Source organism: Callithrix jacchus, chromosome 3 (genome assembly GCF_049354715.1).
Source record: "Callithrix jacchus isolate 240 chromosome 3, calJac240_pri, whole genome shotgun sequence".
Taxonomy (NCBI): Eukaryota; Metazoa; Chordata; class Mammalia; order Primates; family Cebidae; genus Callithrix; species Callithrix jacchus.
Window position 1 is genome coordinate 121,981,715 of NC_133504.1, and position 24,127 is coordinate 122,005,841.

At 37.6% G+C, this 24,127-nt stretch overlaps 1 protein-coding gene across 4 annotated transcripts in view; it reads left to right on the forward strand.

The window, feature by feature from the left end:
* Positions 1 to 24,127, forward strand: part of NUP54 (nucleoporin 54) — a 52,194-nt gene that overhangs the window by 17,172 nt on the left and 10,895 nt on the right. For 3 of the 4 annotated variants that reach the window (XM_035293502.3, XM_008993148.5, XM_002745693.7), the window contains 4 exons: positions 4,846 to 4,953; positions 11,032 to 11,151; positions 11,441 to 11,551; positions 20,004 to 20,841. In XM_035293502.3, coding sequence (XP_035149393.1) covers positions 4,846 to 4,953; positions 11,032 to 11,151; positions 11,441 to 11,551; positions 20,004 to 20,132 — 468 coding nt within the window. In that variant the 3' untranslated portion in view covers positions 20,133 to 20,841. Of the gene's footprint in view, positions 1 to 4,845; positions 4,954 to 11,031; positions 11,152 to 11,440; positions 11,552 to 20,003; positions 20,842 to 24,127 lie in introns of those variants that run through there. The other variant, XM_078367048.1, reaches the window with a different exon arrangement.

The window sequence follows — 24,127 nt, forward strand, 5'->3', positions numbered from 1 at the left end:
TTTCTAGTTTTAGTCAAGGATTATATATTATTTATGGGGCCTTATGAAAATGAAGGTTATGATTATGATTTTTTATATTGACATAATTGTCTTGGTATATTATTGTATGTTGATGAAGCAAATTTAAAATTACTTAATACTTAAGTATACTTAATATTTTATTTCATAAAGTAGACTTTTTTTGGAAACCAAGGCGGGTGGATCACTTAAGATCAGGAGTTCAAGACCAGCTTGGCCAACATGATGAAACCAAGTCTCTACTAAAAAAGACCAAAATTCGCTGGGTGTGGTGGCAAATGTCTGTAATGCCAGCAACTTGGGAGGCTGAGGCATGAGAATCGCTGGAACCTGGGAGGCAGAGGTTGCAGTGAGCAGAAATCGTGCCACTGCAATCCAGCCTGGGTGACAAGAGTAAGACTCCATCCAAAAAAAAAGTAGACCTTCATAATTAAATATTCTTAAAGATTCTTAAAGGTCAGAGAAATTTGTATGATTTCAATTTTAACTTTGCTAAGGTTTTATAACCCAGAGCCTATGAAAATAATGTGTATTCTGCAGTTCCTGGGTGAAGTTTTCTATTAATGTCAGTGAGATCCGGTTGGTTGATAGTATTTAGTTCTGTATTGTTGATTTTTCTGTTTGTTAGTTGGGAAAGAGAGTTGAAATCTACAGGTACACTTATGGATTTGTGTTTTTCTCCTTTCATTTCTCAGTTTTTGCTTCATGTATTAATAGTTTGAAGGGCTGTTATATAGGATTTTTTTGGCAAATTTACCTTTCATTATTATGTCATATCCCTCTTAATCCCTCGAATGGCTTTTTTTTTCTTTTTTTATTATTTTTAATTGACATATAACTACATATTTATGGGGCATAGTGTGATAATTCAATATGTGCATGTAGTGTGTAATGATCAAATATGGGTAATTAGAATATCCACTACCCCAAATATTTGTGATTCAATAGGTATCATTGAAAATTCACTCCTATACTTACGTGAAATACAATAAATGGTTGTGAATTATAGTTACCTATAGTACTATAGAACACTAGAACTTAATCCTGCTATCCAGTTGTACTTTTGTCTCTGTTAAGCAATCTTTGGCAGTGCCCTACTCCTATTCTTTCTCCACCTCTCGTAGCCACTATTCTACTCTTCATTTCTACGAAATCAACTTTTTTAGCTTCCACATATGAGTGAGAACCTGCAGGCACTTAAAATGTCTTCCAAGTTCATCTGTGTTGCTGCAAATGGCAGCACTTCATTCTTTTTCATGATTAAATAGTATTCTATTGTATGTGTATATATGTGTACACATACATACCATGTTTTCTTTATCCATCTCTTGATGGACGCTTACTCAGACACTCTAAAGTCTTTGTCTGATACCAACATAGCTATACTACCTTTTTTTGATAAAAAGTGTTTGTATGGCATACCTTTGTCCATCTTTTTGCTTCTAACCTACTGATATCATTTGAAGATTCTTGTAGACAGCATAAAGTTTGGATTTAGTCCTATCATTTTATTATTTGTTTTGTGTTTGCAATCTCTGCTTTTCATTCCTGTTTCCTCTTTTCTGCCTTCTTTTGGGTTATTTGGACTTTTCTTTAGCATTTCATTTTATTATCATCTCAAGTCTTAGAGCAGTACTTCTTAGTAGTGGCTTGTGGTGGTGGTGGTGGTGGTGGTTTTGTCTCCTAGAGCACATTTTGCAATGTCTGGAGACTCTCGGTTGGGGAGTGCTGTAGTCATCTAATGTATAGAGTCCCAGATGCTGCACACATTCTACAGTGTACAGAACAGTACTCCACAAGAAGGAATTATGCAACATTAATAGTGCTGAAATTGAGAAACCTTTCACTAGATAATATATTTTCTTCCCACTAGAACTACCAGACTTTTCTTGGAGCTCCCTTTTAGCATTTATGCTCATTTTCCAGGTTTGAGGCTGGGTTGAAACCACACTAGGTATGCCTGAGGGAAAAAAATGGGTAAACTCACCACCAGTTACATGGTACTTTATATCTTTTCCGTTCTTCCTGCCAGAGTACTCAAACAGCTGCCCCATGTAGTCCATCCAAGTTTTATAGCTATATTAAATGGGAGAGATTGGGGTTGCATATGCTTAGTCCATCTTGTCAGGAACTGAAATCATTCATATCTTTGGCCAGTGTTTCCATTGGGCTTCCTATGTTTTCTTTATTGAACTTCAGTAATCGTCCTAGATTTTAGTCCCTATTTGTTTATAACATTGTAAATATCTTCTAGGTTCTCATCTCTGTTAACTCCGTCCTAATTTTTCATCCCAAAGACTGAGAGTCTCCTACATTAAAAAAATTTTTAGAGTTTAACCTTTCACATTTGAGTCTTTTGTTGTCATCATGGAGTTTACCTTTATATAAAGTACGTGGTATGAACCTGGATTTATTTTTCTCTAAATAGTGGGTCCCTATTTTTAATATTGCTCATCAAAATATTTGATATTCGGCCGGGCGCCGTGGCTCAAGCCTGTAATCCCAGCACTTTGGGAGGCCGAGGCGGGTGGATCACGAGGTCAAGAGATCGAGACCAACCTGGTCAACATGGTGAAACCCCGTCTCTACTAAAGATACAAAAAATTAGCTGGGCGTGGTGGCGCATGCCTGTAATCCCAGCTACTCGGGAGGCTGAGGCAGGAGAATTGCCTGAACCCAGGAGGCGGAGGTTGCCATGAGCCGAGATTGCGCCATTGCACTCCAGCCTGGGTAACAAGAGCGAAACTCCGTCTCAAAAAAAAAAAAAATATTTGATATTCCTCAATGATTTATCAAAGAATTTTAATTATGCTAAATTTTCATATATATATGTGATCTATTTCTAGACCGTCTCATGTTTCAGTGGCCAGTTGGTCTGTTTTTATACCCATTCCACTTTTTTTTTTTGTACTCTTATGGCTTTGTAGTGTATCTTAATATCTAGTAGAATGAATTTCTAATCTTTGTTCTTCTTTTCAAAGTTTTCTGTGTCTTTATGGATCTTTATTCTTCCATAAAAACTTTAGAATCAATGTCCAGAATGCTAGAATTATGGTTGGAATTGCATTAAATGCAAAGACTAATTTGTTAGAATTGAATCTTAATATTAAATCATTTCATCCATGAATATGGTGTGTCTCTTTAATCACTTGGTCTTTTATGTCCTTTGAAATAATTTTTAAATATCCCCTTGTAAAATCTTGTGCATTCTTTCTTGGATCAATTCCTAGATGGTTTTAATATTTGTTAATAAATACTGTGGCTGGTAACGTGTCTAATTTTTTTGGTTATTACTTGTAGAAAATAATGTCATAATTATTCTTACATCAAAAAACCCTGCTGATTTTTCAAATTTGGGATGGGGAGATTGCCTAGGTTATGAAATATATAACATGGTGACCTAATTTTGTCCTTTCAGCATGGCCTGGCATTGGAAAGTTTATTTAAGAGGTGATGTGCATAGATGGATGTTCTAAAATATGTCTTGCACATCTTCTTATCCTCTCTCTTATGACATGTTACTATAAACCAGTGGCATAGAATGATTAATTATGATAGAGACAATTATGGGATTAATTCTGATTGGGATGCTTTAATGAAATAGCAAGATTTTAACCTAGCCTGTAAGGTTAAGACTTCCTAAGGCAGAATAGTGGGATTTCAGACAAGTAAAACAGCAAGTCAAAGATCTAGAGGCATAAAAATGTATCCTGTTGTATAATCAGTATCATTCCTTTTCCTCTCCACTGTGATTACTCCCTCCAGGTATTCTGTGATAGTTAATGTTGAAATGTACTGTACTTTCTATCAGTAGTTATATACAGGGCTAATTGTCTATTAAGACACCCTCTAGAAGTCATCTTATTTTTTCCACTCATGCCTGGTTGTTGGCTGTATTCCATAGTACTTCAAATTCCTTAATTATTTCTGAAGTATGTATTTTCTTTTTTTCCTTTTGAAATAGTTCGATCAGTCTTGGGCTCGCGCTCTCTTCTCTCTCTCTCTCTCTCTCTCTCTCTCTCTGGAGTGCAGTGGCATGATCATGGCTCACTGCAACTGCAAACTCCTGGGCTCAAGCGATCCTCCCATCTTAGCCTCTTAAGGAGATGGGACTACAGGCATGCAGCACTATATCTGGCTAATTTTTTATTTTGTATAGAGACAGGGTCTTGCTATGTTGCCCACACTGGTCTCAAAATCTTGGTCTCAAGCATTCCTATCGCCTTAGCCCCTCAAAGTGTTAGGATTTCAGGAGTGAGCCACTGTGCCCAGCCTAGTTTTTTCCTTTTTTTTTTTTTTTTTTGAGGTGGAGTCTTACTCTGTCGCCCAGGCTGAAGGGCAGTGTCACAGTGTCATCTCATTTCAACTTCCGTCCCCTGGGTTCAAGCGAGTCTCCTGCATCAGCCTCCCAAGTAGCTGATATTACAGCACATGCCACCATGCCCAGCTAATTCTTTGTATTTTTAGTAGAGATGGGATTTCACTATGTTGGCCAGGCTGGTTTCAAACTCCTGATCTCAGGTAATCTGCCTGCCTAACATCCCAAAGTGCTGGGATTACAGAAGTGAGCCACCATGCCTGGCTTATGTTTTCTATATATTGCCACATTGCTAAATTTCCTAGAGCTCTAAAGATATCTTTGCATGATTCTTTTAAAAAAATGTTAGGTATGTAAAAAGGGAAGAAATATAAGCACAGATTTATAGGAAAAGAGTTTATATTTTGAGGGATGAATCTCGGGCTTATTCCGACTAGAATTTCCATACAGGTGAAACTGATAAATAGTTGTGATATTTGATTTACCCCCCCCAATTTTTTTTTAAACAGATCATATCTGAAGATATTAGTGAGCTACAAAAGAATCAGACTACATCTGTAGCCAAAATTGCACAATACAAGAGGAAACTCATGGATCTTTCCCACAGAACTTTACAGGTAGTAATTTGGATTTTTTTCACCAGTGTTTATAAGGCTGTGTGTGTGAAATAATGTGGTGAACATAGATTTTTATAATAGAAAATAACAGACTAAAATGAAATAATAACATTGTGAAACTTGGAGTACTGAACTTTTTCAGTAAAACTTTGAAATTGGAAAACAGATCTCATAGGATTGAGTGAGGAGAATAAAAATATCCTAAAGTTCATATTTTAGTGAGAGTTTGAGGGAAAGCACTGAAGAAATACAGCATCTTAGTGCAAGGGAAGCTTCTATGAGATCATCGATGTCTCATAAATTTCATAAAATAGTTAAGAAACATTTTTGATTTTGAGTGCTAGAAAAAGGAGTGTAACTGTAATGGTTTAAAAACAATAATAGAATTTTCAAATTAATGGGAGGAATTAAAATAATAATAACAAAAACTGAAATTATAAACTATCATGAAAACAGAAATATTACATATCAGAACCAGTGGGAAACAGCAAAAGTTGTACTCAGAGGAAAACTTACAGCCATAAAAAAAATCTGATTTTAAAAAATCAAATTTGAAAAATAAAGGAACTTGGTATTCATGTTAAATTAGAAAAGGATTGTCAAGATAAGCCAAAAGAAACTAGAAAGAAATAAAAATAAATGTGAAATCAGTGAAAGACTAAAAAAAGTAATAGTGGAAAGAATAAATTGAAAAACTGTTCTTTGAAAAGACCATTAAAATCGCTAAGCATCTCATAAGTCAGAAGAAGGGAAAAACAGAGCAAAAAATACAAAATTAGTAGTCAGAAAAGAGACATCATGATAGATATACAAAACAGAATAAGAAGATACTGCAGGGGCTGGACACTGTGGCTCACGCCTGTAATTCCAGCACTTTGGGAGGCCAAGGTGGGTAGATTGCCTGAGCTCAGGAGTTTGAGACCAGCCTGACAACACATGAAACCCCATCTCCACTACAATATAAAAAATTAGCCAGGCGTGGTATTGTGCACCTGTAGTCCCAGCTACTTGGGAGGCTGAGGCATGAGAATTGCTTGAACCTGAGAGGTGGAGGTTGCAGTGAGCTGAGATCACACCATGGCACTCCAGCCTGGGCAACAGAGCTAGACTCCGTCTCACAGAAGAGAAAAAAAAATGATGATACTGCATGTACTTTAGGGTAACAAATTTTGGAATTCAGAGGAAGTTTTATTTCGATTTTCTATGAAAATAAAAATTACCAAAATTAATCTACAGAGGACTAAACAAATACCATAGAAGCAGCTGGAAAAATGAAAGATGAAACCTGAAAAAGGCCTCAAGGACAGATAGTTTCATTGCCGAATTTTGTCTAACCACTAAAGAGCTAATTCCAGTGTTATTTTAATTATTCCAGACAATTGAGGAATAATGTATATAGCTTCCTCATTTGTTCTTTTTTCACAGCTTGAGATATAATTTACATTACCATACAATTCACTCACGAAAAGGATACAATTCACTCATGAAAAGGGTACAATTCAATGGTTTTTAGTGTATTCAGAGACTTATATAACCTTTATTACCACAATCAATTTTAGAACATTTTCATCACCCTACAAAGAAATCCCATACCTGGTGGCTCACACGTGTAATCCTGGCACTTTGGGAGGCTGAGGCAGTCAGATCATGAGGTCAGGAGATTGAGACCAGCCTGGCTAACACGGTGAAACGCCATCATTACTCAGAATACAAAAAATTAGCCAGGCATGGTGGCATGCACCTGCAGTCACAGGGACTCGGGAGGCTGAGGCAGGAGAATCGTTTGAACCCAGGAGGTGGAGGTTGCAGTGAGCTGAGATTGCACCACTGCACCCCAGCCTGGGCCAAAGAGCAAGACTCCATCTCAGAAAAAAAAAAAAAAATCCTATAACCATTGTCAGTCACTTCCCCATTTCACTGCAAATCTGTCGGCCCCACGCAACCAGTTTTGCCTCTATAGTTTTGCCTGTTCTGGAAACCTCATATAAATGGAATCATATGATACATGGTCTTTTGTGACTGGCTTCTTATACTTAGCATAATGATGTTTTCAAAGTTTATTTGTGTTGTGGTATGTAATAGTACTTCAGGTACCAGTAAATAAATATTATTCATTTATTGCTGAATAATATTTCATCATATGATTATACCACATTTTACTCATCAGTTGATGGACATTTAGCTGGTTCTACCTTTTGGCTATTATAAATAATATTGCTATTAAAATTTATTTTCAAGTATTTTTGTGGACATCTGTTTCTCTTGGGTGTAAACCTAGGAGTGAAATTGCTGTGTCATATGGTGACACTATGTTTAACTTTTTGAGGAACTACTGAACTGTTTTCCAAAGCAGCTGTACCATTTTACATTTCTGTTTGTTTACAGCACCTCAAAAAAAAAAAGAAATTACAAACAGCTATTTTAAAGACATGCAAATTATGCTAAGTGAAAAAAGCCAGACTTAAAGGCTATATAAGGCATGATTCTATTTATACATTATACAAAAGAAAATTAAGGACAGATAACAGATTAGTAGTTACCAGGAACTATAGATGAAGAGAGAAATGTGACTACAAGGAGCTTGGGGTGATGGAAGTATTCTGTAACTTAATCATGGTGGTGGTTACACGACTGTATTTACCAAATTTATAGAACTGTACACTTAAGACAGGTGAATTATATGTGGAGTATACCTCACATCAGACCAAAAAATCAAATTCTAAATAAAGTATAAGAAAAGAGAATCCAGCTATTTATCAATTTCTTAAAAAACATACTTTAGCCAAGTAAAGTTTGTTTCAAGATTGTGGGGTTGGTCTTATTAACCAACACGACATCTGTCAACATGACTTATTATATAGCGACACATTAATGGAAAATATAGAGACTGAAACCAAAAATGAATAGCAAATACTCAAAACGGCAAAACACTAAAACCACATTTAGAAACTAGACACTGATACCCAATATTATCATCATTATTCATTGCTATCTTGGAGGTTTTCATAAATATAATGAGCAAAGAAATAATATAAACATTGGGAAAATGGTTAAGTGATCTCTTTTTGCTGATATGATTGTATATCTGGAAAACCCAAGGGAATAACCGTAGAATTAGTATAGTAAGCTGGCTAGATATAAAACTACAAAAATCAGCTTTTCTTTATCCTATCTGGAAATAGGAAAATGTTCCATTCACTATGGTGACAAAATTATAAAATACTCAGGAATATATTTATGAGGAAAGTATAGTATTTACAAATAAACTATGTTCTTAAATGAGAATACTTAATATCCACTTTACAAAATTAAAAATGAATTACAGCTTTTTGAAAATTGATAAAGCTGGGTGTGATGACATGGTGCCTATAGTCACAGCTACTCAGAATGCTGAGGCAAAAGAATCACTTGAGCCCAGGAATTCGAGGCTGTAGTGAGTTATGATTGTCCTGTGAATAGCCACTGCACCTGTTATCTGGGTGACATGGTGAGACTCTAAAAAATGTTTGATTAACATTTCTTTAAGTTTATAAAGAAGAGTAAGAGTTAGAGACTAGCTTGTTCAGGAGCAAAAAAGAAATAGTGAAGGGGACTTCTTTACCAGATTTCAGAACCTATTTTAAACCTCTTGTAATGGAATACATGTAACATTTGCATGGGATTGGACAGAAAGACACATGGAACAGAATAGAGAATTTACAAATAGATGCAAGTGTGCTGAAAATTTAATATATGACAAAGGCAGTATTTCAGTTCAGTGGGTTTATTTAATAAATAATGCTGGAATATAACTATCCATAAGGAAGAAAATAAAATTAGACCATTGCATCATATACAAATAAAGTGGACTAAAGACTTAACTCTAAGAAACCTTCTAAGCTGTATGTACAATCTGGGATTGGAAAGACTTGATCAGAAAGCTAGAAACTATAAACCAAAATTGGCCACATAAAAAATTGTGTATAGCAAAAGATACCAGAAGCCATTTGTCAACAATCAGGTGATAGAGTTTGGGAAAAGGAAATTTTGCAAACAGCATTGATTTTACCTGTGGCATTAATAGTCATACAAAGAGATCCTATAATTTGACAATAAAACCCAATTGAAATTTGGGCAAAAGATGTATAAAGGTTCACAGAAAAAGCAAATGCAAAATAGTTCTTAATCGTTAAAGGACTCTCCCTTTAATTTACTAGGAATCTGAGAATTGGCGAGTAAAGAAAAAAAACAAGAAATCCCTTTACTACACTCATCAGGTGGGGAAAAATTTAAAGAAACACCACTGCCTGTTGTTGACAGGAATGTGGGTAAAGGATATACTGATGTGTGGCTTATGAATCTAAATCATTAGGATCTTTTAGGAAAGCAATCTAGCAGCTTTAGAACTGAAAATGTACATACTTTAAAAGAGCCTTATTCTTAAAGATCTATACTAGCTAAATAGATATATGTACAAAAATGTTTATTATAGCATTGTAATGTCAAAGCTGTAAAATGTTTATAGCATTGTTTATAGAGTCAAACCTACAAAAATATTTATTATGGCATTGTTTGTAGTGAAAACAAAATGTATATCCATCAAGACAGTAATGATCGATTATTGCTTAATACATTAAAAAAGCATGCAGCCATTAAAAAATAACAAATTAGAGCTATACTTAAGGAATTTCATGAGATTTTTTTATAATAAATTTTAATTTTGTTAATTATACATATCAATTTTTTTTTAATTTAGATGAGCAAAAAGGAGTCAGTGTGTGTGTGTGTGTGTGTGTTTATCAAAAAGATACAGTTGTAGGAACATGGATGAGAGTATGGAGGGACTTGAACTGCTTTTAACAGAGTAAGCTGGGCTTGGAGAGCCCAGCAAACCACGAGTCTGCCTTTAGAGGCCACTGCATTAGACTCTTTCTCCCGATGTATTGTTAAGTTGAAAAGAAATAGAAGCAGCCTGGCATGGTAGCCCACGCCTGTAATTCCAGCACTTTGAGAGGCTGAGGAAGAAGGATCATTTGAGTTTGGGAGTTTGAGACCAGCCTAGGCAACATTGGGAGACCTCATCTCTACTAAAAAGAAAGAAAAATTAGCCAGGCATGGTGGTGAGCACCTGTAATTCCAGCTACTTGCGAGGCTGAGGTGGGAGGGTCGCTTGAGCCCAGATCAGTGCTGCACTGAGCTATGATTGTGCCACTGCACTCCAGCCTGGGCAACAGAGTGGGGCCCTGTCTCAAAACAACAACAAAGGAAGCATGTCACAGAGTGATATATATAGTATGGTTTTATTTTGGATCTGTGTATGTGTGCTCTCTCTGTAGGAGCAAAGAGAAAGGTACAGAAGAATGAACATCAGTTAATACTATTTGTCTTGGGGGTATGAGAGAAAATTTGTCTTTTATACTCTTACATTGTATTGTTTCTTAAAGAATACATTTTGCTTTTGTAATCTCAAAAATCCAAGAAATAATTTTTAGACTTAAATATTATAGAGTCAACTTTAAAGAACACTTTATTTAAATAGAAAGGCTGTGAATAAATGTCTAAAACTAGTATTATGTTGCCTATTTTTTTGTACTGCTTTTAAGCTGTACCATAGTTTTAAAATTGTTGGCTGGGCACAGTGGCTCACACCTGTAATCCCAGTACTCTGGGAGGCCAAAGGTGGAGGATCACTTAATTACACCCAGGAGTTCAAGATTAACCTGGGCAACATAGTGAGACCCTTTAAAAAAATTAAAAAATTTAACCAGGTGCAGTCGTGGACACCTGTGGTTTCAGCTACTTAGGAGGCTGAGGTGGTAGGACCTCTTGAGCCCCAGAGGTCAAGGATCCAGTGAGCTGTGTTTACACCACTGTACTTCAGCCTGGGAGACAGAGCAAGACCCTGTCTCAAACAATTAAGTGTACATCAGTGTACTTATCTGATAACTTTTGCCTAGTTAAAATGGACAGAAACGTGATTCAAATCTTGAACTGTTGAACCCTCCTAGTTAATTTTCCACTGATTCCTTTCAGCAACTAATTGTAGTATTACTTGCATAACTAAAAAGAGATAATTCTATTTGGTTTTTATTTGTATAGGTCCTAATCAAACAGGAAATTCAAAGGAAGAGTGGTTATGCCATTCAGGCTGATGAAGAGCAGTTGCGAGTTCAGCTAGATACAATACAGGGTGAACTAAATGCACCTACTCAGTTCAAGGTAAACACTTCTAATGCTAAAATTTGTTTCAGGTGGATCTGTGGACAAAATGCTCTGTAATCTTCAAGCAGGAATTTTGTAAACTTGTGTTTGTTATTGCCAATGAACTTCCTTTCTGAAGTCAAGTCAGTCATGGTACTTTTGGCTAGCATTGGTGTTTCAAATATAATGTACAGTGAGAGAAGAAGAAATTTTTTATAGATGGTTTTGAAACCATCCTTTCAAAAGAAAACATCCTCTTTTACAAGTCTTCGTCGGCAGTTGTAATTTGACTCAGTCTTACTTTTAGGGCCGATTAAATGAACTGATGTCTCAAATCAGGATGCAGAATCATTTTGGAGCAGTCAGATCTGAAGAAAGGTATTACATAGATGCAGATCTTTTAAGAGAAATCAAGCAGGTAAGTGTTGCATGAGGGTGCATTATTTAAAGGGTGAGCTCACCACTTCACATCTATTAGGATGGCTCTCATCCTAATAAAAAAGTGTTGGTGAGAATGTGGAGCAACTGGAACTTTCTTGCACTGTTGGGGGAACGTAAAATGGTTCAGCATCTATGGAAAACAGTGTAGTGTTTATTAAAAAATTAAAGATGGAATTACGACATGATCTAGCAGGTCTACTTCTGGATATATACCCAAGTACGTTGGAAACAGGGACTCAAAACAGATATTTGTACAACTGTGTTCATAGCAGCATTATTCATAATAGCCGAAATGTGGAGATAACCCACGAGTCAATCAAATAATAAACAAAATGTAGTATATATACACACAATGGATTATTATTCAGCCTTGAAAAAAGAAGGAAATTCTGACATATGCTACAATGCAATTTGACCTTGAAGTTATGCTTCATTAAATAAACCACTTGTAAAAGGACAAATATTTATGATTTCACTTATGAAAAGTACCTAGTAGTCCAATTAATAGAGAGTAGAAAGGTGGTTGCCAGGGTGTGAGGGGAGGAGGGGATAGAAGGAACTTACTGTTAATTGGTACAGAATTTCAACTTGAGATGAAAAGTTCTAAACAAAAGTGTTAATTATTGCACAACTGCATAAATGTACTTAATGCCACTAAACTGTATACTTAAAAACAGTCACAGGCAAAATGTATGGTTTTGCCACAATTTTTAGAAAGTGATTTTTCCCTCTCCTTACCAAAAAGGTGAATTTGGAGGTAGTAGAGACACTAAAGTTCCCTAGACCTTGCTCCTTAAAGTGTAGGCAGTAGCTGCACCTGGGAGGTCATTAGAAATGGAAAATTTCAGTTCTCATTCCAGACGTACTCAATCTGCGTTTTATCAAGATCATAGAATGATTTGTATGCACTTTAAAGTTTGAGAAGCAACTGCTGTAGATAATACCTTCCCTGCCTATCTGCCGCATGTAAGTTATGAACATGTTATTATTGATCTAGCCCTTAAGACCTCAGGTGACCTGGATGGAAGTAGGTGGAGGTGGCCAGAATCCCCAACCATTTTTCTAGGGTTTTCATCTTGTGTGAAACAGTTGAGAAACACTGCTTTGGCTTATTTTCATTAGTATAAATGCAGATTGGTTTAATGAAAATGAACAGTTGTGTCTAAAGAAAATTTATTAAGATGATGAACTCTGTGGAATATACTAGCTAGCTAATGACTGTTGGCATGACCCTGAGGATTTTAGATTAAGGTTATGTCATCAACAAATCCAATTTTATTATGTGCTTTAGAATTAATATGGCTGGTATTGTACAACCAAAAACCAGTTTGGCTTCTAGGTTCTTGGACATTAATACATACAACCAATTATATTCAATTGTTTTAAGTATTTGCAATAAATTAACAGATTCCAGTATATTATAATAAATAGTTGTATTAAATAGAGTTGATATGTGCAATAAAACTGGGAATAAAGGATGAGCAGTGTATTGTTTGGGACTGAATCATGGCTTACCATCTACTTTATGTCCCTGGGCAGGTTATTTGCCTGTGTCTGGATTTCTTTAACTGTGGAAATAATAATAGTACCCCAAAGGGTGCTCAGAAGGATTTTAAATGAATTAAGTGAGTGAATACCAGTAAAGCTATTTAAACAGCACTTTAAACTGTAAGGAAGAGTCTTAAGAATGTTAGCATCCATAGTCATCATCACCATTATCATCACTATGTACTTTGTAGTTCAAAACATAAATATTGGGGGAGGGACTCAAGATGGTGCAGTGAGAACAACCCAGGATTGAAGCTCTCGGTGAATGCACGGAGGGTGAATCAGGGCCGCATTTCCAGACGGATCTTTGTTGACCACAGAACGGGGAAATTCCCAGGTATAAAAGAGACACGGGATGCCAGGCAGACGTTTTGGCTGGTGCGGCCAGCGCTATAGCGCAGTGGCGCTCCACAGCATTCCATACAAAGCGCACTGGTCCGGGTGCCCTGTTGAACTGGCAATCTGAGACTTCAGAGGGCAGATTGGCATAGCTATCTGACTGAACGGGACTTGGACAGTGAGCCAGGCCAGGACATTCCAGGGAAATGGCGTTTGGGGTAGCACAGTGGGACAAACACGGTGATTCCAAACGCTCCGGGTGGAGAGTTTCACTGCAGGCACAGCTGAACCCAGGATGGTGCAGCTCGGTGGGGGAGGGGCGCCCGCCATTACTGAGGCAATCCGCCCCTACTGCAGTATACGCCCATTGCTGACGCAGCCTGCCATTGCCAAGGAAACCCGTCACAACAGAGAGACACCGCCGCAGGGTGTGGCCTGTGGCAGCAGGGCGGAGACCGCAGCAGCAGGGCAGAGCCTGCAGCAACAGGGCGAACCTCACACCAGCAGGGTGGAGCCTCGGCAGGCAAATAGTGACTAGACTGCCTCCTAGCTGGACAGGACAGTGCAACGAACACTCACAAAGAAAGCCCCAACCCCCCGAGACAGAGCATCTGAGAAAAAAAGGGTTTTTTTTTTATCAGTTCTGCTGCAGCAGAATTAAACATAGCAGCCTAACAGCCCTGAATGAACAACAGAGCTCACAGCTCAGCACTTGAGCTCCTATAAAGTACAGACTGTCTCCTCAAGCAGCTCCCTGACCCCTCTATATCCAGAAGACTGACATTTGGCAGGCATCATTCTGGGACAAAGATAGCAGAGAAAGAAACTGGTATCATCCCTCACTGTTCCACAGCCGATATAGGTGCACCCCAGACAAGCAGGGCCTGGAGTGGACCGCAGCAGTCGTACAGTGGAGGCGCTAGACTGGTAGAAGGAAAACCAAGCAACAGAAATACTTCATCATCAACAATCTGGGCGTCCACTCAGAGACCCAATCGAAAAATCAGCAACTACTCAGACGACAGGTGGATAAATCCACAAAGATGGGAAGAAACCAGCGCAAAAAGGAGGAAAACAGCCGAAACCAGAACACCGCAACGCCTACAAAGGACCAAAACTCCACACCAGCAAGGGAACAAAGCTGGACAGAGAATGACTGTGACGAAATAATGGAATCAGACTTCAGAAGGTGGATAATGAGAAACTTTGTGAGCTAAAAGAACATGTTTTAAATCAATGCAAAGAAACTAAGAACCTTGAAAAAAGATTCGAGGAAATGATAACAAGAATGGATAACTTAGAGAGGAATATGAATGAATTAAAGGAGCTGAAAAACACAATACAAGAACTTTGCGAAGCATGCACAAGTTTCAACAGCTGAATGGACCAAGCAGAAGAAAGAATATCAGAAGTTGAAGATCAACTCAATGAAATAAAATGAAAAACCAAGATCAGAGAAAAAAGCGCAAAAAGGAATGAACAAAGTCTCCAAGAAATGTGGGACTATGTGAAGAGACCTAACCTACATTTGATAGGTGTACCAGAATGTGACAAAGAGAATGAATCCAAGCTGGAAAATACTCTTCAGGACATTATCCAGGAAAATTTCCCCCACCTAGCGAGACAGGCCAACACTCAAATGCAGGAAATACAGAGAACACCACAAAGATATTCTCCAAGAAGAGCAACCCCAAGGCACATAATCATCAGATTCAACAAGGTTGAAATAAAGGAGAAAATACTAAGGGCAGCCAGAGAGAAAGGTCGGGTCACCCACAAAGGGAAGCCCATCAGACTCACAGCAGATCTCTCGGCAGAAACACTACAAGCCAGAAGAGAGTGGGGGCCAATATTCAACATCCTTAAAGGAAAGAACTTTCAACCCAGAATTTCATATCCAGCCAAACTAAGCTTCATAAGTGAAGGAAAAATAAAATCCTTTGCAAACAAGCAAGTACTCAGAGATTTTGTCACCACCAGGCCTGCTTTACAAGAGCTCCTGAAAGAGGCACTACACATAGAAAGGAACAAACAGTACCAGCCATTCCAAAATCACACTAAATGCTAAAGAGCATCAACATAATGAAGAATCTACAACAACTAACGGGCAAAACAGCCAGCTAGCATCAAAATGGCAGTATCAAATTCACACATAACAATATTAACCCTAAATGTAAATGGGCTAAATGCACCAGTCAAAAGACACAGACTGGCAAATTGGATAAAAATCCAAAACCCATCAGTGTGCTGTATCCAGGAAACCCATCTCATATGCAAGGATACACAAAGGCTCAAAATAAAGGGATGGAGGAAGATTTACCAAGCAAGTGGAGAGCAAAAAAAAGCAGGAGTTGAAATTCTCATCTCTGATAAAATAGACTTTAAAGCAACAAAGATCAAAAGAGACAAAGAAGGACATTACATAATGGTAAAAGGATCAATACAACAAGAAGAGCTAACGATCCTAAACATATATGGACCCAATACAGGAGCACCCAGATACATAAGGCAAGTTCTTAATGACTTACAAAGAGACTTACACTCCCACACAATAATAGTGGGAGACTTTAACACTCCACTGTCAATATTAGATCAACCAGACAGAAAATCAACAAGGATATCCAGGGTTTGAACTCAGACCTGGAGCAAGCAAACCTGATAGACATTTACAGAACTCTCCACCCCAAATCCACAAAATATACATTTTTCTCAGCACCACATCACACCTACTCTAAAATTGACTACATAATTGGAAGTAAATCACTCCTCAGCAAATGCAAAACAACTGAAATCATAACAAACATTCTCTCAGACCACAGTGCAATCAAGTTAGAACTCAGAATTCAGAAACCAACCCAGAACCGCACAGCTTCATGGAAACTGAACAACTGGCTCTTGAATGTTGACTGGATAAACAATGAAATGAAGGCAGAAATAAAGAAGTTCTTCGAAACCAATTAGAACAAAGACACAACATGCCAGAATCTCTGGGACACATTTAAAGCAGTCTCTAGAGGAAAATATATAGCAATAAGTGCCCATATGAGGAGACTGGAGAGAAACAAAATTGACACCCTATCGTCAAAATTGAAAGAGCTAGAGGAGCAAGATCAAAAAAACTCAAAACCCAGCAGAAGACAAGAAATAACTAAGATCAGAGCTGAACTGAACGAGATAGAGCCATGAAAAACCCTCCAAAAAATCAGTAAATCCAACAGCTAGTTTTTTGAAAAGATCAACAAAATAGACAGACCACTAGCCAGACTGATTAAAAAGAAAAGAGGGAACAACCAAATAGATGCAATAAAAAATGATAAAGGGGAAATCACCACAGATTCCACAGAAATTCAAACCATCATCAGAGGATATTACAAACAACTCTATGCACATAAACTAGTAAGCCTGGAAGAAATGGATAAATTCCTGGACTCCTGTGTCCTCCCAAGCCTAAACCAGGAGGAAGCGGAAACTATGAACAGACCAATAACAAGGTCAGAAGTCGAGGCAGCAATTAAGAGCCTACCACACAAAAAAAGCCCAGGTTTAGATGGGTTCACAGCCGAATTCTACCAGACACAAAAAGAGGAGCTGGTACCATTCCTTCTGAAACTATTCCAAATAATCCAAAAAGAAGGAATCCTTCCCAAATCATTCTATGAGACCAATATCATCCTGATACCAAGACCCGGCAGAGACCCAACAAGAAAAGAAAACTTCAGGCCAATATCCATGATGAACATAGATGCAAACATCTTCAATAAAATATTGGCAAGCCGATTGCAACAGCAAATCAAAAAACGTATCCATCATGATCAAGTAGGATTCATCCCAGGGATGCAAGGCTGGTTCAACATACGCAAGTCTATAAACGTAATTCACCACATAAACAGAACCAAAAACAAAAACCACATGATTATCTCAATTGACGCAGAGAAAGCATTTGACAAAATTCAACAGCCCTTTATGCTAAAAATGCTCAATAAACTCGGTATTAGTTTGGAACGTATCTCAAAGTAATAAAAGCTATTTACAACAAACCAACAGCCAATATCATACTTAATGGGCAAAAACCGGAAGCATTCCCTTTGAAATCCGGCACTAGACAAGGATGCCCTCTTTCACCACTCCTATTCAATATAGTACTGGAAGTTCTAGCCAGAGCAGTCAGGCAAGAAAAAGAAATAAAGGGTATTCAAATAGTAAAGGTGGAAGCCAAATTGTCTCTATTTGCAGACGACATGATAGTATACCTAGAAGACCCCATCGTCTCAGCCCCCAAACTCCTGAAACTGATAAGCAACTTCAGCAAAGTCTGAGGATATAAAATCAATGTGCAAAAATCACAAGCATTCCTCTACACCAATAAGACTTAAAGAAAGCCAAATCAAGAACGAACTGCCATTCACAATTGCTACAAAAAGAATAAAATACCTAGGAATACAACTCACAAGGAACGTAAGGGACCTCTTCAAGGAAGACTACAAACCACTGCTCAACGAAATAAGAGAGGACACAAACAAATGGAGAAACATTCTATGTTCATGGTTAGGAAGAATTAATATTGTGAAAATGGCTATACTGCCCAAAGTAATTTACAGAATCAACGCTATCCCCATCAAGCTACCATTGACTTTCTTCACAGAACTGGAAAAAACCACCATGAACTTCATATGGAACCAAAAGAGAGCCCCCATAGCCAAGTCAATTCTAAGCAAAAAGAACACAGCGGGGGGCATCACACTACCGGATTTCAAACTATACTACAAGGCTACAGTAATCAAAACAGCATGGTACTGGTACCAAAACACAGATATAGACCAATGGAACAAAACAGAGGCATCGGAGGCAACACAACGTATCTATAACCATACAATCTTTGATAAACCTGACAAAAACAAACAATGGGGAAAGGATTCCCTGTTTAATCAATGGTGTTGGGAAAACTGGCTAGCCATGTGCAGAAAGTAGAAACTGGACCCCTTCCTGACACCTTACACTAAAATTAACTCCAGATGGATTAAAGACTTAAACATAAGACCTGGCACCATAAATACCCTGGAAGAAACTCTAGGCAAAACCATCCAGGACATAGGTGTAGGCAAGGACTTCATGACCAAAACACCAAAAGCATTGGCAACAAAAGCCATAATAGACAAATGGGACCTAATCAAACTCCACAGCTTCTGCACGGCAAAAGAACAGTCACTAGAGTGAATCGGCAGCCAACAGAATGGTAAAAAATTTTTGCAGTTTACCCATCTGACAAAGGGCTGATATCCAGAATTTACAAAGAACTCAAACAGATTTATACGAAAAAAACAAACAAGCCCATTCAAAAATGGGCAAAGGATATGAACAGACACTTTACAAAAGAAGACATATATGAGGCCAACAAACATGAAAAAATGCTCATCATCACTGGTCATCAGAGAGATGCAAATCAAAAACACATTGAGATACCATCTCACGCCAGTTAGAATGGCGATCATTAAAAAATCTGGAGACAACAGATGCTGGAGAGGATGTGGAGAAAAAGGAACACTTTTACACTGTTGGTGGGAGTGTAAATTACTTCAACCATTGTGGAAGACAGTGTGGCAATTCCTCAAGGCCTTAGAAATAGAAATTCCATTTGACCCAGCAAAGCCATTCCTGGGTATATATCCAAAGGACTATAAATCGTTCTACTATAAGGACACATGCACACGAATGTTCATTGCAGCACTGTTTATAATAGCAAAGACCTGGAATCAACCCAAATGCCCATTGATGATAGACTGGATTGGGAAAATGTGGCACATATACACCATGGAATATTATGCAGCAATCAGAAATGATGAGTTTGTGTCGTTTCTAGGGACATGGATGAATCTGGAGAACATCATTCTCAGCAAACTGACACAAGAACAGAAAATGAAATACCACATATTCTCACTCATAGGTGGGTGATGAAAAATGAGAACACATGGACACAGGGAAGGGAGTACTAAACACTGGGGTATATTGAGGGAAAAAGGGGAGGGCCTGCGGGGGGGGGGAGTTCGGGAGGGATAGCCTGGGGAGAAATGCCAAATGTGGGTGAAGGGGAGAAAGGAAGCAAAGCACACTGCCATGTGTGTACCTATGCAACTGTCTTGCATGTTTTGCACATGTACCCCAAAACCTAAAATTCAATAAAAAATTTAAAAAAAAACATGAATATTCTCAGTTTTCAGACTATTATTTTGCTAGTCATCTGTATTTGAATAACTTCTTTGAGTTCTGTTTTATCATCATGCCTTTATCAAAAGTTGATAAAAGGAATAGCTATCTAAAAAACATTTTTGTTGGAAGAAATTGTTCATTATATATTTGGTTTCATTCAAGTTCGTCTTTCACTGTTAGCAAAAGGTAGTACAAATGTTTAAATATGCATGCCTTCTATATTTAGAGCACTTACTATGTCCCTAGTAAAATAGTCAAAGTAGAATCCTTTTTCTTGTGAATAGCTTGCAGTTTTAATACATTAATGCATCAATATGTTGTTTCTTAATTTGTTCTAGCATTTGAAACAACAACAGGAAGGCCTTAGCCATTTGATTAGCATCATTAAAGATGATCTAGAAGATATAAAGTTGGTGGAACATGGATTGAATGAACCCATCCACATCAGAGGTGGTGTCTTCAGTTGACAGTTCACAACTTGTATAGTAGAGGTTTGTGAAAATGCACCTTCTTACTGCATCAGCCCTTCCTTAAGGAACTGACCACGTGGAGGGAAAAATAAAATTCTCTCTTGGCTTGGTTTTTTGAGAAGTTTACTGACAAATTACTATTCATCAAATCTGAAATTACATAGTCACCTCACAGTTCTTCAAAGAAAACCTCTGAAAGATTTATATCTAAAAGCTGTATTTACTTTAAAAGGAGAAGTGCATAATTACCAAAATTATATGTACTATTGTACATTTTTACAACAGCATTTTCTTAAACATAAACTGCATTTAATGATTATTGTTCACTGAGCCTGTACTCTGTTTTCCATACCAAGTAAAAACAAAATAATGTACTTTGCACATAACAGAAGAAACTTAAATTACTTGACTGTTGGAGATTTGTACTTCAGAGTATAATTGTATACCAGTTTTTATATTTGTGAACTCATCTGTGGGAGGAGTAAAGAAAATCCAAAAGTATTTAATGATTAATGTTTCCTTTTTGTTCTATAAAGATTTGAATATGTATTTTTATATTATTTTACTTATTTGGAATTTACAGAACACACCTAAGCAATTAGGATATAACAAAATTACTTAACCATTTTTTTCAACCATTTTGTTTTTTAAATCTTATTTCTAAAAAGATGAAAACTTATAAATAAATTCTTAATTTGTAATTTTATATATTGTCTTGTGCTTTATTTGGCTTTTGAGGAATGACCATTTATGTCCACATAGAAGTACTAAATTCATAATCACAATTCAGGAATTTTAGTCTTAAGTCTGATTTTTCCCTCTTAGAGATTTTTGTCAGTGCTGATATGTTTTGATTAGGGTATGGCAAATAAAAACTTCAGATATCAATTCTCCTGCCCGCTGCAAGGGACCTTTGGCAGGTGGGTGGCTGGCTCAGCAAGGCACCACCCTGGGAAAGCACGCTGGGCCAGGAATGGTGACATGAGGCCCCCTGCACTTTGCAGGCACCCACCCTGCGTACTCCGAGAATATGTAATCTTTCAACATTATTCCAAGGTTTATTGCATGCCTTCAAATGAAAATTCCATTATTTTGTGATGGATGAAGAGTACTGAGTTGTGCAAATACACTGCAGTTTCCTCATCCCTTCATCTGTGGATGGACAAAAGCCAGCCTAATTTTTCTGAGTAAATAAAAGACGGAGCAGCTCCATAGTATTTGTGGCAGCCCAGCAGTGCCCTCTGCAGGCAGACAAAGGAAGGGCTGCCTCCCAAGCAGCTATCTGAGATCAAAACTATATAAATCCAAGAGATGGGAAGAAACCAGCACAAGAAGAATGAAACCATCAAAAACCAGAACGTCTCTCCCCCACCACGAGATCACAACTTCTCACCAGCAAGGGGAACAGAAGAAAGCAGGACAGAGAAGGAATTTGACAAATTGACAGAAGCAGGCTTCAGAAGGTGGGTAATAACAAACTTCTCTGAGTTAAAGGAACATGTTCTATCCCAATGCAAAGAGAAAAAAAAACTTGAAAAAATGTTAGACAAAATGCTAACTAGAATAACCAGCTTAGAGAAGAACATAAACGACTTGATGGAGCTGAAAAAAAAAGCACAAGAACTTCATGAAGCATACACAAGTTTCAATAGCCGAATAGATCAAGCAGAAGAAAGGATATCAGAGACTGAAGATCAACTCAATGAAATAAAATGAGAAGGCAAGAAATGAACAAAGCCTTCAAGAAATAATGGGATTATGTGAAACGACCTAATCTACACCTGATTGGTGTACTGGAAGATGACAGAGAGAATGAATCCAAGCTAGAAAACACTCTTCAGGATATTATCCAGGAGAACCTCCCGAACCTAAGAAGGCAGGCCAACGTTCAAATACACAAAATACAGAGAACACCACGATACTCCTCTAGAAGAGCAACCCCAAGGCACATAATCATCAGGTTCACCAGGGTTGAAAGGAAGGAAAAAGTACTAAGGGCAGCCAGAGAGAATGGTCAGGTCACTCACAAAGGGAAGCACGTCAGACTCACAGCAGATCTCTCAGTAGAAACCCTACAAGCCAGAAGAGAGTGGGGGCCAATATTCAACATCCTTAAAGAAAAGAACTTTCAACCCAGAATTCGGTATCCAGCCAAACTAACCTTCATAAGTGATGGAGAAATGAAATCCTTTATGGACAAGCAGTTCCTGAGAGATTTTGTCACTAAGAAACCTACCCTACAAGAGCTCCTGAATGAAGCACTAAACACAGAAATGAAAAACCAGTATCAGCCACTGCAAAAAATAACCAAATGGTAAAGACCAATGATGCAATGAAGAGATTACGCTAACCAAAGGGCAAAACAACCAACCAACCAACCAGTCATAAAATGGCAGGATCGAATTCACACACAACAATATTAACATTAAATGTAAACGGACTAAATGCCCCAATCAAAAGACACAGACTGGCAAATTGGATAAAAAGCCAAGAACCATCAACGTTCTGTATTCAGGAGACCCATCTCATGTGCAAAGACACACACAGACTCAAAGGGATAGAAGAATATTTACCAAGCAAATGGAGAGCAAAAATAAAGCAGAGGTTGCAATCCTAGTCTCTGATAAAACAGACTTTTAACCAACAAAAATCAAAAGAGACAAGGGCATTACATAATGGCAAAAGGATCAATAGAAGAAGAGCTAACTATTCTACATATATATGCATCCAATACAGAAGCACCCAGATACATAAAGCAAGTCCTTAATGACCTACAAAGAGACTTAGACTCCCGCACAATAATAGTGGGAGACTTTAACACTCCACTGTCAATATTAGATCAACAAGACAGAAAATCAACAAGGATATCTAGGACTTGAATGCAGATCTGGACCAAGAGAACTTAATAGACATTTACAGAGCTCTTAACCCCAAATCCACAGAATATACATTCTTCTCAGCACCACATTGTACTTACTCTAAAATGAACCACATAATTGGAAGTAAATCACTCCTCAGCAAATGCAAAAGAACAGAAATCACAACAGTCTCTCAGACCACAGTGCAAACAAATTAGAACTGAGGATTAAGAAACTAATTCAGAACCATACAACTTCATGGAAAATGAATGAGTGACTGGCTCCTAAATATAGAATGGGTAAACAATGAAGGCAGAAATAAAGTTATTCTTCAAAACCAACAAGAACGAAGTCACGACATACCAGAATCTCTGGGACACATTTAAAGCAGTGTCTAGAGGGAAATTCATAGCAATAAATGCCCCTATTAGGAGCAAGGAAAGGTCTAAAATCGACACCCAACATCAAAATTGAAACAGTTAGAGGAGCAAGATCAAAAAAACTCAAAAGCTAGCAGAAGACAAGAAATAACTAAGATCAGAGCAGAACTGAAGGAGACAGAGACACAGCCCTTCAAAAAATCAATAAATCCAGGAGCTGGTTTTTTGAAAAGATCAACAAAACAGATAGACTGCTAGCCAGACTAGTAAAAAAGAAAAGAGAGAAGAATCAAATACATGCAATAAAAAAACGATAAAAGGGACATAACTATCGATTCCACAGAAATATAAACTGCCATCAGAGATTACTACAAACAACTCTATGCACACAAACCAGTAAATCTGGAAGAAATGGATAAATTCCTGGACATTTACACTCTCCCAAGACTAAACCAGGAAGAAGTTGAATCCCTGAATAGACCAATAACAAGGGCTGAAGTTGAGGCAGCAATTAGCCTACCAGCTAAAAAAAAAGCCTAGGTCCAGAGGAGTTTACAGCTGTAAACTCCTACCAGATGTACTCCTACCAGACGTACAAAGCGGAGCTGGTACCATTCCTTCTGAATTTATTCCAAACAATACAAAAAGAGGGAATCCTTCCCAAATCATTTTATGAGACCAACATCATCCTAATAGCAAAACTGGGCAGAGACTCAACTAAAAAAGAAAACTTCAGGCTAATATCCATGATGAA